At 39.0% G+C, this 13,117-nt stretch overlaps 1 protein-coding gene across 3 annotated transcripts in view; it reads left to right on the top strand.

Annotated features, from left to right (window-relative positions):
- nipal2 (NIPA like domain containing 2) overlaps positions 1-13,025 on the top strand; it is a 41,444-nt gene extending 28,419 nt beyond the window's left edge. For all 3 annotated transcript variants that reach the window (XM_023331035.1, XM_023331036.1, XM_014470399.2), the window contains 8 exons: positions 3,149-3,208; positions 5,799-5,920; positions 8,795-8,891; positions 9,157-9,292; positions 9,466-9,554; positions 10,966-11,029; positions 11,119-11,216; positions 11,345-13,025. In XM_023331035.1, the coding sequence (XP_023186803.1) occupies positions 3,149-3,208; positions 5,799-5,920; positions 8,795-8,891; positions 9,157-9,292; positions 9,466-9,554; positions 10,966-11,029; positions 11,119-11,216; positions 11,345-11,448 (770 nt within the window). In that variant the 3' untranslated portion in view covers positions 11,449-13,025. The remainder of the gene's footprint in view (positions 1-3,148; positions 3,209-5,798; positions 5,921-8,794; positions 8,892-9,156; positions 9,293-9,465; positions 9,555-10,965; positions 11,030-11,118; positions 11,217-11,344) is intronic.
- Positions 13,026-13,117: the final 92 nt, after the last annotated feature.

Here is a 13,117-nt window from a genome sequence, read left to right as displayed (position 1 = left end):
AAACATTGTATCAACCTTCCTGACCTCTCATGTCTTCTGATTCTAGTTACTCTGCATCCCCAGAACCAAACACAGAGAAGCACCTCAGCATGCTGATTGTTTCTGTTTGTTTCTACTATATATCTTATATAGTAGAAACAACAAGGCTCTTTCATCTAATTTAAATAAATAAATGTATTTATTTAAATGCACTACTTTTGAGAATTACTTTTTTATTTTGTTGTGCTTTCTTGCACCATAAAACTGGAACCAACTTCCGGAAAACTTCAAAACTGTTGAAAAACTGAGTTCCTTTAAATCAAGGCTATACGCGCACCTGTGTAGATTTGCCTATGACTAATAACTTTATTTTGCAGCAGTATTGTAATGTTTGTTTTTTCATTGTGCTTTGTTTTTTATTCATCATGTAAAGCACTTTGGACTGCCTTGTCGTTGAAGTATGCTATACAAATAAACTTGACTCCAATAAAGAAAAGCATTTGCATACACTCAGTTGCTTCTCTCCCCAGGAAAAGAAATCACACGCATAATAAAGGTCGACAGTTTTTCACGTTTAGGTTTCTGTTGCAAATGACAGCCAGGCTTCAGTAACTCGCCTCTTCCTGTGGGATTCCTGCAGTGTAAAGATGTCAGACACAGTGTGTTTTCCCACTGGGAGCTTCCCCATTACGACACATGTGAGAGACCGTGTACCGATCTGACACACACGCGTTCAGCAGCGCTGTCACAACTGCATCCCCCAGAGGCTCCTGTGTTGCCATATTTCTCATGTTATCAAGCTGTGCGAATCTCACTTTTTCCATGAGTTGCCATGGTAACTTGGTAGATCCAGCTGGTCCCAGAGGCAAAAGGGACAGTCCTAAATGTGCATGTAAACACGCTCAGAGTGTGAAATATTGAACACCTCCCTGTTTCATCTGCATTTTAAGGAGAGTTGCTGTAAACTTAGTCTGAGTGAACAGTCCTAGCTTCTTTATGTGCATTTATTTCAATTGTGCCAAGAAAATCTTATGAAATTTAGTGAGAAATTATTATGTATAATTAAGCTTGTCTTATTTAAATTAACTGCTCTGTCTTGCACTATTGATTTCCTAAATTTACTTTAATAATAGTATTCACAGATAAAACTCTAATATTAGAGTGTCATAAGTGGGGTTGTGTCTGTGTTTGTTGGCACACTGTCTTCTGTGAGCCACACTGTGTGTCTGACACTGAGCTGTTTGTGTTCTCTAGCTAATCTCCTTCTGGTGCTTGTTGAGCTCCTGTTCAAATGGCCCGTCTGTCTGGTTTTTGCTATTTGCAAGCAATTTTTCAGGCCACCTCTGTCCATGTGCCGCTCTCCCTGGTATTATTGTGACATCTCCTGACACACAGAGCTGCCACCGCTGACTCGGCTCCCAAACTCTAACCAAGCCCAAACAAAATGTTAGAGGGGCAGTGTTGTGTAGTCTCCAGGAACATAGTGCCATTTTATAGCACAATCAAAGTAACTATGTTACCTTCAAAAATGCAGTAAATATCAAATATGACTTCATGCTTCGTGACCGGGTGCATTGTGCTGCTGAAAATAGCCATAGGAAGATGTACTGTGTTCATATATGGGTCACCAGTTAGACGCAATGCTTAGTTAGGCTGTGGTGTTGAACAGGACCTCAGAGTGGGCCAAGAAATTACCACCGCTACAAGGCGAGCTGGATCCATGTTTTGCTTTTTGTGTAAGTAATTACACAGACAGACCTAACCCAGTGACCACTGAGTTTGAACACTGTATGAAATATACTGTGACGTAAATGGGTTTAACAAATTATGTCTGTCAGGTGGTCAGTAAGGGTAAGCAGCTTATTATTTTGTAAAGAGCCCGTGTTTTTTGCAATGCTGGGAGATATAATGTATATAGATTGCATTTTAATGTAACATATTTTATTAAATCATTGGTCTGTCATTTACTGATAAATATTTCATAGTTAAGTTGATGCACAACACATCGTGCACTAACAGAAGCTTTTCCTTTCTGTGTCCATTTTGCCAGCGGTATATGAATGTGTGTTCAGTTTGTCTCAGAAGTCGGCTCTCGGATCTGGGAATGACGTCACGGCCAAGTTAAGAATGTTCTGGTAGCAAGTTGGGAAACCAGTGGGATTTACTCATTGTTCCAGTGTCAGCAACACACACATCTAATTATGTATTTCTCTCTAATTATGTGTTCAAACACTTTTTTGAAAATGGATGCTCTGTGTGTGTGCTTCCAGCTCAAAAGTGTTTTCACAACATTTTTTAAATCCCAACGGCAACGTTGGAAACAGGATTCAGGGCTGCTTGTTGACCTCCGACCTTTCTTGTCAGAATTGCGTCTTCAGGGGGGAAATGTTGTTGTATTTCCAGCTGGCAACAGAAAATCTTTAAAAAATGTTAGATTTTCTGAGTTCCCAGCTATATTTTCATCTCATTGTGGGACTGACACTTTAATAATTTTATTGAAGTTTCTGTAGTCTGCGTCCACATATGCAGCACACACACTTAAAATCCTGCAAGTACAGAGATTCCCCCCAGCTCAATGACACTCCTCTATATAAGAAATCTGCTAAATGTGTTCTGGTCATTAAGCACTCATGAATTTTGACCATGAGTGTGATGTAAACTGACCTCCTGCCTGGCTGCTGTCAGACATCTTTATGTCTTCCTGCTTGTTTTTGTGTCTCGGTCAGTTTGTCTGTCCATCTGTGTTTCTGCCTGTTTACTCAGCACTTCTACGTGTCTACACGCACATCTGTCTGTCTCGCTATTCGTCTCCGTGACAGCCAAACACCGCGAGCGCCGTTTGTCTCCCTCGGTTTGGTGCGTGTCCGGGGGAACGTTAGCAAGACTAATCTGAGGCTTAGCTAATGTGAAGCTGATTGCATTTCGCCATCTCGGGTTTTGACAGTGATATTGATGAGCGGTTACAGGAAAAATGCTGCAAAAGTGGTAGAAATGCCAGCATGTTATTCATCATGTACATGTGAAGTCAAATAGTCTGTCGTGTTGATGAAATGTTCCCAGGTGACTAACAAAGTTCTTAATGGTGACATTAACATACTTTTTAAATTGTATGCAATGAAAGGAAAGTACATTCGACTAACTAAATGTTTTGTTTTTTGTTTTTTTTCAGCCAGCGCTGTTATATCTGTGGTTTTCCTCAAGGAGACGATTCGAGCTTCTGATGTAGTCGGTAAGCAAACACTTGAAGTTCATACCAGGGTTATGATAGTTTTGGGTTTTTCATTGCAGTAATTTTGTTGTGACTTTTTGTTAGTCTAATTCAGTTTGTTTAAATTAGTTTTTAGAGTGTGCTTGCCAGTTTTTAATAGTTATTATTTGTTAAATATTTAGCTTATTTTTTATTAGTTATGGTAGTATTTTGTTTTTTCAAACTCTGGTTAATTTTTAGGTGCAGAATTCAAAACGGTTGAAGTATTGTGATTATGTAAACATCATTTGGGTAATGATTACTCAGCACTATTCTCAGACTATCAGGAGGAGGATGTAAACTGCCGACGTAAACTGTTAGTGTGGGGGGAGAAAAATCTGGTTCATATCTGTTCAAAAGATTTATAAACACAAATGGGATGGATATTAAATCTATTTTTTCAGCATGTTTAGTTTTATAAATCCTTAATATAGTTCCAGTTAGTTATACTTTTTTCCCATTAATTACTGTTTTTATGTCCTATAACAAAAGTGTTTTCTCAATTTCAGTTTGTGTTGTTTTGTTAGTTTCATTTAACATTGGCCCATACATTTGAGGCCACAAATTGCATTTTTTGAATATTTGTGATACTATTGGAAGAAAATATTACAAAAATCAATTCTGCTATCTTTCCCATGCATATACTTTTGCTTCAGTATGAGGAAATAAACTGACCTGAACATGCAGACTAATGTTCTGGCACCCCTGGTCTATGAAAATTATGTAAGCCTTTAAGAAATGTAACTTTATGTGCAGTAGCAAATTTAAGATGAAGAACTCTATCTTAAAAATTAGATAGTGAAAACATCCGAGATGTAAAATCAAATAATTGTTTTTAGCAAAATTGCCCGTGGCTCGTTGATTAATATTCTTGCCATTACCTTAAAAAGCAATGGAATAGAAAATATTTAAATTTTCACTTCTTCACATTTATTCTAGGGAAGTTCTAATTATTCCCTGATGATTAAGTATGATGTTTCACACAAGTGCATTTGTTTTGGCCCTTGGCAACCAGGCTGGACAAATTTCCTTATTTATCTTCCTACTTTGCAGAATTTTAAAGGGAAGTAACAAAGAGTCTCCATTACAATCAGCTTTATTGACACTCTAAAGTGGTTGCTTGGGAAACCACTTTTAATATCCAACCACTAAAAACATCAGCATGTGAAGTTCACTAAACATTACTGGAACTTTAATCAGAGCTGTGTTTTGTCTGGGACATGTGTCACATTGAGCTTTTCTGCAACAAAAGCTCTGAGTTGGTTTGACCTTAAACAAAGAATGAATGTGTGAAAAAGCAACCATGCACATTGTGAAGTGTGGTGGAGGATCTGTGATGCTGTGGGCTTGCTTTTCTTCAAAATGCCCTAGAAACCTTGTTGTGAACTCTTTTAAAATGAATTTTTCAAATAAAAATCAGGTGAACTCGGCTGTAAAACTGAAACGAGGCCGTCGGCAGGTCTTTCAGCATGATAATGACCAAACATAAGGCCAAATGAACACAGAATTAGTTCACCACACATATAATCTATTTTATCCAAGTGATTCCCAGTTCCAATACCTTAAGCCTGCAGAAAACCTTTGGATTGAGCTGAAGAGAAAAAAGCAAAAGAGAGGACCAGGGGGAAATGTTCAAAGAGAAATGTTCAGAGGTCTGTCTTTCTCTCTGTGCTCTAACATTTTTGAAATGTTTTAAGAGAAAAGAAGTGCAGTCCCACTGGTAAAATGGGATTATACAAGTAGTTTAAGTATTAATGAGTGTTTTGTTATATAAAAAAAAGGTAGCTTTTTTTGCCTCAGAAAATGAATTTACTCAAATTAAAAGTAGATTCTTTTTATTACTTGATGTTTTGAGGCTTTTGACACATCTTTATTACAGGTGAAAAATGTACCTACTTTTAAAATATTTGCAAAAAAAAGTCTAATTCCTTTTTGGTTCAATTGTTGACCAGATGTGCTTTACTCAGTTCTAATCACGATGTTTAGTGATTCTACAACAATATTTTGAGCATGCTGATAAATGGCATGATTGTCATGGCTGTCACAATGACGGGCGTCACAGCTGCTGAACTGGAAACCCATATCAGCACCACACAGCTCTGTGTGTTGTTGTTTTCCCAAATACAGCAGCATCGGTTTTTGGTTTTTTTGGGGGGGGTTAGTCCTGTAATTGCTGCACAGCATTCAGCAATAATTTGGAGACATTTTCATAGTAAAAAAAGAAAAAGCATTATTTATAATGAGAGGTATTAACAGAGGCCGGCTTTGTTTTCAGTAATGGGCTGTGTACAAAGAGGTAAGCAAGCCAGAATGAATTTATTCAAACCACACAAACCAGGAATGTGCTTGGTGAGATTAGCTGTATTGTTTCCTCCGTAACTTTAACAAAAGAAGAATATGAATGCTATAAAAGAGGCTGTGTCTAATTTGATGTTTGCAGCTGATGCACCAATCAGGCTTCTCGGGACGAAGCCTGATTTCTGCAAATTTTATGGGAACAGTTTCGGATGAGGTCCCTCTCTGTTCCCACATGAAGAACTTGACTGGCCTCTCCTGTCTCTTTCTCCCATAGGTGGCAGCCTGGCCATAACTGGAACGTACCTCCTGGTGACCTTTGCCCCCCACGCATCCACACACATTACAGCTCATCTGGTCCAGTACTACGCCATCAGCTGGCACTTCCTGCTTTACCTCGTATGTAACCCTCCTCAAGATAACTGATGGATGGCTGCAGCTGCGTTTCCATTATAAATGCACGCAAAGATTTGTTGATATTCCACTAGTGTTGCAAAAAACATAATTTTGTGTTTCCATTGGATAAGAAGCACAATTACAATCAGTCGTGTATAAGTTTGTTAGCAGGACATGCCCTTAAAACTCATGCCGCGCCATCAGGCTCCAACTACTTCCTGCCATCTTCTTCTTTGTGGTTTGTGCCAGTGGCAAATGCTGGTTGTTGTTCACATGACTTGTGTGATGTGCAAAAGGTGTTTCCATTGCAGTTTTGAAAATATGCCAAGTCCAATGCAGCCAGAATAACTGGCTGATCCTAGTGCAAAAGGTATTTTATCAGAAAATGTGAGTTTTTTTTGTTCGTTTTTTTTCTTTATTTTTTTAATTGCTGTGTTTCTTTTAAGCATATTTATTTTTGTAATTCCAATTTGCACAATGAAAGCGAAGGTCTTGACAGTTTTCCAGATGACGCATTGCTATTATTTATAGCTGAAAACAATTAGACAGCCTTCCTCTGCGCTGTCAGACTGCAGGTCTGACATGCACATAGCTGAGTAAACTTTCTGCATCCAGTCTTCAACTGTAAACCAGGCTTAAGAAACTTAACTGTACCTAAAGAATAACCAACTTCATAGATGAGCCTAAATCAACCCTTATACCTGTTCAGCACTTGCTGTTTGTCTCACTGTTTCTGAACGTGACATTTGAAGAATTCTCCTTCTTGTGTAAGACACAATGCTTTGGTCTTACTCTTAGTCACAATAACAAATTTTGCTGAGCAATTAATTGTCTAAAAAAATAATTGCGATAAACGATAATATTGTTTGAAGACTATTTTAAACTGATGTAAGGGTAATGACATAATAATACAAGCACATCCTGCCAAAAATAAACACACTTCATTTTCAAAAGAACACTTAACACTGGAACTGGTAAACAAAATAAACAAAACAACCGAAAAATAAAATGGACTCTCAGTTTCCATTAACAAAAAACCCCTTAAGTTTTTAGTTTTTTTCTTGAATAAAAACTAAACACAACATAAAACCAAAGTGGAAATAAAAACTACATTCAACAAAAAGAGTGCAGATTTTGAGGACTGTATAGTATATTTCCCTTCAATAATCATTAGATTTGGATAGAGAAGAGGGGCAAATCCGACCACCTGATGCAATAGTTCACTTCTCCCTGACGCTAAGGAAATGAGGAAGGAAGGGGTCAGTGGAGAGCAGCGGAGTTGAGCCTTTTTTTAACCAGTGTCATCAGTAGAAATGGAAAAAGGCAGGAAGAAACGATAAAGCCGATAAATAAAAAATGAGGTCGACAATTTTCATTCATCGTGCGATTTATTGTTTATCGCGACAGGCCTGCTTACCCTCTGAGAGCATTGCTACTCCTCCATGTTCTAGCCTCGTCCCGTTTCACCTCAAGCAGCGAGGGCGCAAACATAGCTGTTGCCATAGTAACATATCTGGAGGACACAGCTGAGTTGGGAAAACAAAAACTACTCGACTCTGAAAATGATAATGTTGGCTTGGGATGTGAACGCTTGACTTTGTCTAAAAACACTCCAGAGATGCTGTTCAAGGTGGGAGTTCACATCCTGCTGCTGTCCAACTGCGGCTGGCCGTTCTTAAAGTGGAACCACTATTTGGACAGTTTTCTTTTAGCTTTTGCAGAACCTGAGACTTGCAGAATACAAATACAAATTTTAATGTTTATTTTTTATGTGGTAGACAAATCAAACTGAAGGAAACTAGTGTTGTACTTAACATTTTCAGGTTAAGAAGATATAAACTTGCCATGGAAAATCTCATCCATCCATTTTCTAACACGCTTATCCCATGTGGAGTCATAAGAGGTGCTGTTTCCAGCTGTTGGAAAATGTAATCATACAAAAAAAATAAAAAATTACAGAACGTCTCAGATGTACACATTTGTGCCGTTCTGGATTTGTGGTCAAGGGGCCACAATAGGCCCCTGGGCCGCACTTTGAGCACCCCTGCTTTACAGCTAGAACAGTTTTAAACCTTTATGATTACTTTGTGATTGACTGATGCATTGAAGCTTCTGGAGTTTAAAGTAGGGAAAGCTGTAAATACACTCAAGGCATATGGATATTTTCGCAGTGTGTTTTGACAGATTCCTCCTGTCATCACTGGTGTGCAAAATGGAAGGATCTTCCTCATCACAGGCAGTGAATTAGTTGTTTCTCATCAGCTGGCAGAGTGGCCTCCTCCAACCAATGTGGGATTAATTGTAGATGGTGATTAATCAGAGGAAATGAAATATCATTGCTGACTTTTGGTCATTAACAGAGGTTATCCCATCTCCTGGTGTAGAGAGACTTTTTGGTTGGTGTCCCCTGTGTGTGTGTTTGTGTGTGTGCGCGCTATCGGTAATGACCCAGGTCTTTGGTAATCCATTTCCACATAGAATAATTACATTCTGGAATGAGCTCTTATTTAACAAACACTCTACGCTACCAGGATGCCAATGAGAGACATTTTAAAGGTCAGCTTGGCCTTTTTCCTCTCCATACAGCTGCTGTGCTCCTTTCTTACTGCACCTATTAAATCTGTGTTTAGTCAGAAACGACTGAATGCCGCCGGACTCACAAGGACAGCTCCAAGCCCTTCTCATTAAACACAAGAAATTCATCTCTTTTTGTTGCAACAGTCACTTATTTCAATTAAACTGTCGTCGTCTGACTGTGTGCTGCATTTTCTTCCAACGATAAGACGGCGAAGGAAAGTTTAATTTCAACTTTCTGTTTGTGAGCAAATCAAATGAACATTATTAACTCATGTGACCCGTCTTTCTTTCTCTCCACAGTTCATCGAGGTCGTCCTGTTCTGCATTCTGCTCTATCTGTACAAGAGGAGGGGTGTGAAGCACATTGTCATTGTGATGCTGCTGGTGGCCCTGCTCGGTATGAACACACAGAAAGCCTCCAAACGAGGGCAGAGGTTATGGATTGAGGTATTTTAAGTAAGCAGAGAGGTTGCCTTGTTGCTAGGCTACCAAAAGCAGACCTCTGCTATCATTTCTAGTTAGAGATTAGTGGAAAACTATGTGGAAAAACATTAATTCACATTGGCAGAGATAAATCGCCTCCGCAAGTCTTCTAACAAGTACAGGAGAATTTCTTGAACACAAGTCGAAGAAACGCTGCTTTTGACTTTATGCCGCTGCAGCCTCCTTTACGGTCATCTCGGTCAAAGCCGTGTCAGGGATGATCACAGAGTCGATAACGAGCCAGCTGCAGCTCATCTACCCCATCTTCTACGTCATGCTCGTCGTCATGGTGGCCTCCTGCGCTTTCCAGATCAAGTTAGTCACGGTTTACTTTCGCCAGGCTTGGTGTAAATGCTTGTTTGTGTCCTTGCTTAAATCAGCCGTGTTCGCAACAGGCTAAAACGCTTTTGTGGATTTCCAGCTGCAAAACACAGAAAATTATATCATTAGTATATTACTACTTACAATGCTTGGTTTCTTCTCCACAGATTTCTCAATCAGGCAATGAAAATGTTTGACGCCACAGAGGTGGTTCCCATCAACTTTGTGTTTTTCACTGCGAGCGCCATTATTGCAGGTAGGCAAAAAACACTCTTGATCTTCTCTCCTTGAAGGAAGAAAGTAAGGTGATCAAAGAGAATGTTGTAAAGGGGTGGAACCTCGCTGTTCACTGCATCTATTAGCTGTATTTGGTGGCGTGGCCTCCTTGTTTTCAGGCTGCATGCAGCCTACTTTGGCCCATCTGCAACAAGAAAACTTCAATTCAGCTCAAAAGTACTTCATTAATGCCAAAGGGAAAAAATAAACACATGGACAAAATTGTTGACAAAATCAAAAATGGTCACTGAAATAACTTAAAGCTGACAAAAGCTCGGCTGCTGAAATCACCACAAGCAACTTGCATTTTCACAATAATTCAATCTGTTGGTATGTGGCACATAGATACAGGTAGAAACAGCACAGAACATAAAAAATATTAGTCTTGACAATACCGGCATTAATCTTATTTATCTTCTGCTTCTGACATTTCCGCTTGTGTCCTGAGACATTCGAGGGTCCAAAACATGTCAAACTTGAGGCCCGGGCCCCAAATCTGGCCTGCCCTCGCTTTTTGTGTGGCCCTCAGGACTCCTCCAGACACCAAATTACATCAATAAATCCTTCCAGTTTTTTGCAATTCAGTGATTGTGTAAATTCACATAAAATCAACAGATCCCCACAATTTTTTGTGCTAATGCAAACTTTGGGTTTTCAGCAAAAATGGTCAAAAACATTGAGTCTAAGTGATTAACTCCCACCCAAAAACTGTATTTCTGATATTGCAAAATAGTATAAATATTGCAAATATTTCTAAATTAGCACCAAAAATGCATTTTGATTGCAAAAAAAAATCACAAAAACAAATAGACTGATCAATGTGAAGTCGTTCCATATTATTTCATTCACCAGCCTGACGTTCTCCAGCGTTTTCCTCCATCTTCACAATGGCACAGGTCTGTCACTAGTTGGACCTGGAAGAGTCTCAGGATGTGTGGTTTGGAGTTACTCTCACCTTCCACAGCTTTTTGTCTAACCATTGCTGTGTCTGCCCACACAAACACACGATTGACTCCACGGAACAACAAATTGCTTCTTTATTTTCCATCAGCAGTGGAAGAACATCCGTGGGCGGATTTTGCTCTTAAGATTAGTTTAGTTACACAAGGAAGAAAATGAATGTTTTGTTTGTATTTTTTTTGTAACCTTCTAATTGCCACAGCAGTTAATTTGAGCTGCTGAAATGCATGAAGAGATGTCTTTGCCTGCCTTTTGGCAACTTAAGCAGATTCAGGATAAAATTTCATTGTGCGTTATGTTTGTTCTGCTACCAATCTGTAGAAGCACATCGGTTAATAATAGAGCTCTTAACCAAACTCTCTGTTTTTGTTTTTTTGTAAAGCTACAAATATCTGAGCACTTGAGATAACTTTAGTTTTTTTATTTTGCAGGGATAATATTTTACCAGGAATTCGAAGGCTTAGCTTTGCTGAATATTTTTATGTTCTTATTTGGGTAAGTGTTTTGCAAACCCCTCATTGTGTTTTCTTGTACAACAATAGCAGCAGGTGTTGGCGTTAATCCTCCCTGAATCTGTCTTGTAGCTGTCTTCTGTCCTTCATCGGAGTTTTCCTGATAGCCAGAAACAGACCAAAGATAAAGCAACAAGATCGCACTTTTATTCCAATGGACAAGATTCCTGGTAAGTTTTTTTTTTTTTCTCTCAGATCAGTTAAAAAACAAAACAATGTGATGTCAAACAGGCCAGTGAGACAGAATGAGTTTAGCAGCAGGGTCTCGCCTAATGATCTGTGCCGTCCATGTTCACAGGGAGAAGGAACACAGACAAAGTGCAGCCCGAGGCAAAGACCCAAACATACGGATCACTGGCAGCCAAACTCATGTGCAACAGAGCCGGCCAAGCAGACGACTGACAGGAAGCCTCTCCGTCTGTCGGGACTGCTGCTTTACTCAGATTGGGAGTGAGCTCAGATTTTACGGGGTTCAACAAAATGTCTTATTAAAAACGGCACAAATCTAGAAAAGAAATATTAATCTACATAATGGTCACCACTGTCTGGAATATCCCAATGAGGAAAGATGATTCAGAAATTAAATTAAACTCTTCATGACGGCACTAAAACGTCAGATCCTTCATTGGCTGCAATAAGATCAAAAAAAGAATATAAACAGGTTTTTGAAGACCTGATGTCTCAATAGTCTATGAATCAAAATAAGTGCACTACTGCCCTCTAATGGTAGGAAAAGAATGCCTGATTGCACTTATCCTTTAATGATCAAATGTAAATTTACATAATTTAAAAAGAGGAAAAGTCAACTCTAAACTAGTGTCTTCTTTTTCTTTACTTGTATAATGTAAATACTTTGTTTAAAAGCACCAACCTCTTTTCTAACTCACCTTAGAAGCACCAGAGTGAAGCTTCACCGCCCATCTTCACCTCGGGTAAACCTCAGACTGCACGCCTGGCTGAGCTGCTACCAAACTGTAGCGTTGCCAAGCAACAAAACTCTTATCTGCCACCTACACATTATGGGATATGTGGGAAACCACAGTTCATGGCAGGGTTGCTATAAGAAGACACAAAGTTTAAGTATCTGTAGTTGGATGCGGTTGCAGGAGTTTTGTCAGGTTACATCCACACACTTTGTGTTTTATTGATGTTTTGTGATTGACCAACATTTTTTTAAAATAAATTCAGCTTTAGAGAAAAATTTCTCTACTGAGCCACTTTTGAGCACAGTTGCAGTCTTTTTGGGGCAGATTTCAACCAGGTTTGCACATCTGCAGACCAAACATTTTGTCCAGTCGTCTTTGGGCATCACCTCAAGCTCAAATGGGAAAGATTCTGCAAGCATCAAGTCTTCCAACAAATTGTCTCTTTGATATCGTTCTGGACTTTAATTAGGCCATTCTCCACAATAAATTGCAGCTTTGTCTTTATGTTTGGGGTTGTCCTCCTCAAAGGTGAACCTCCTACACAGTATGGATAGAATGTTAAAAGTAGTTTGCAGCAGTTGCCATTCTTGGAGTACAATTTTTTTTAAAAAAACCTTCTGCTACACGTCTCATTACAAGACTTTTGATGGCTTTCTTCTTGGATTTTGGGATGTAATGTTGAAACATTGTCAAATTTATTCAGGGGTTCTGCAGATTGCACAAACTCAAATTTAAGTCTTGTGTCACAACAAAAATACACAGAAGAAAAATCCATATTTTGCCTATTCTCTCTACAGTTGTATCCCCGTAGTCCAAACTTTTTTTTTTTCCTCCTCAGGATACACGTAGCATCAAACGGGTTGTCAAGTGACCCAGAAGCGAAGATGAACGTCGTCTAACCAACCAGCAATGACTTGAACTTGACCGTAATAGATACAGAATAGCTAGCTAAATGGTAGCTAGGGTGTGTTGGCTAGTTAGTGGTAGCCTGAAACACCTCGAGTCACAGAACATGCATGACTCAAACTATTGCCTGAAAGAAAAGTCATGTGAGGAGAAATAAAATAAAAAATGGCGTAGGATATAAGAGATTACAATGGTCCTGCCATGACAACATTTAAGACATTTGAGTAACATACTTAAAA

This window comes from Xiphophorus maculatus, chromosome 3, assembly GCF_002775205.1.
Source record: "Xiphophorus maculatus strain JP 163 A chromosome 3, X_maculatus-5.0-male, whole genome shotgun sequence".
In the NCBI taxonomy this organism is placed as follows: Eukaryota; Metazoa; Chordata; class Actinopteri; order Cyprinodontiformes; family Poeciliidae; genus Xiphophorus; species Xiphophorus maculatus.
This window is presented reverse-complemented; position numbering and strand designations above follow the sequence as displayed.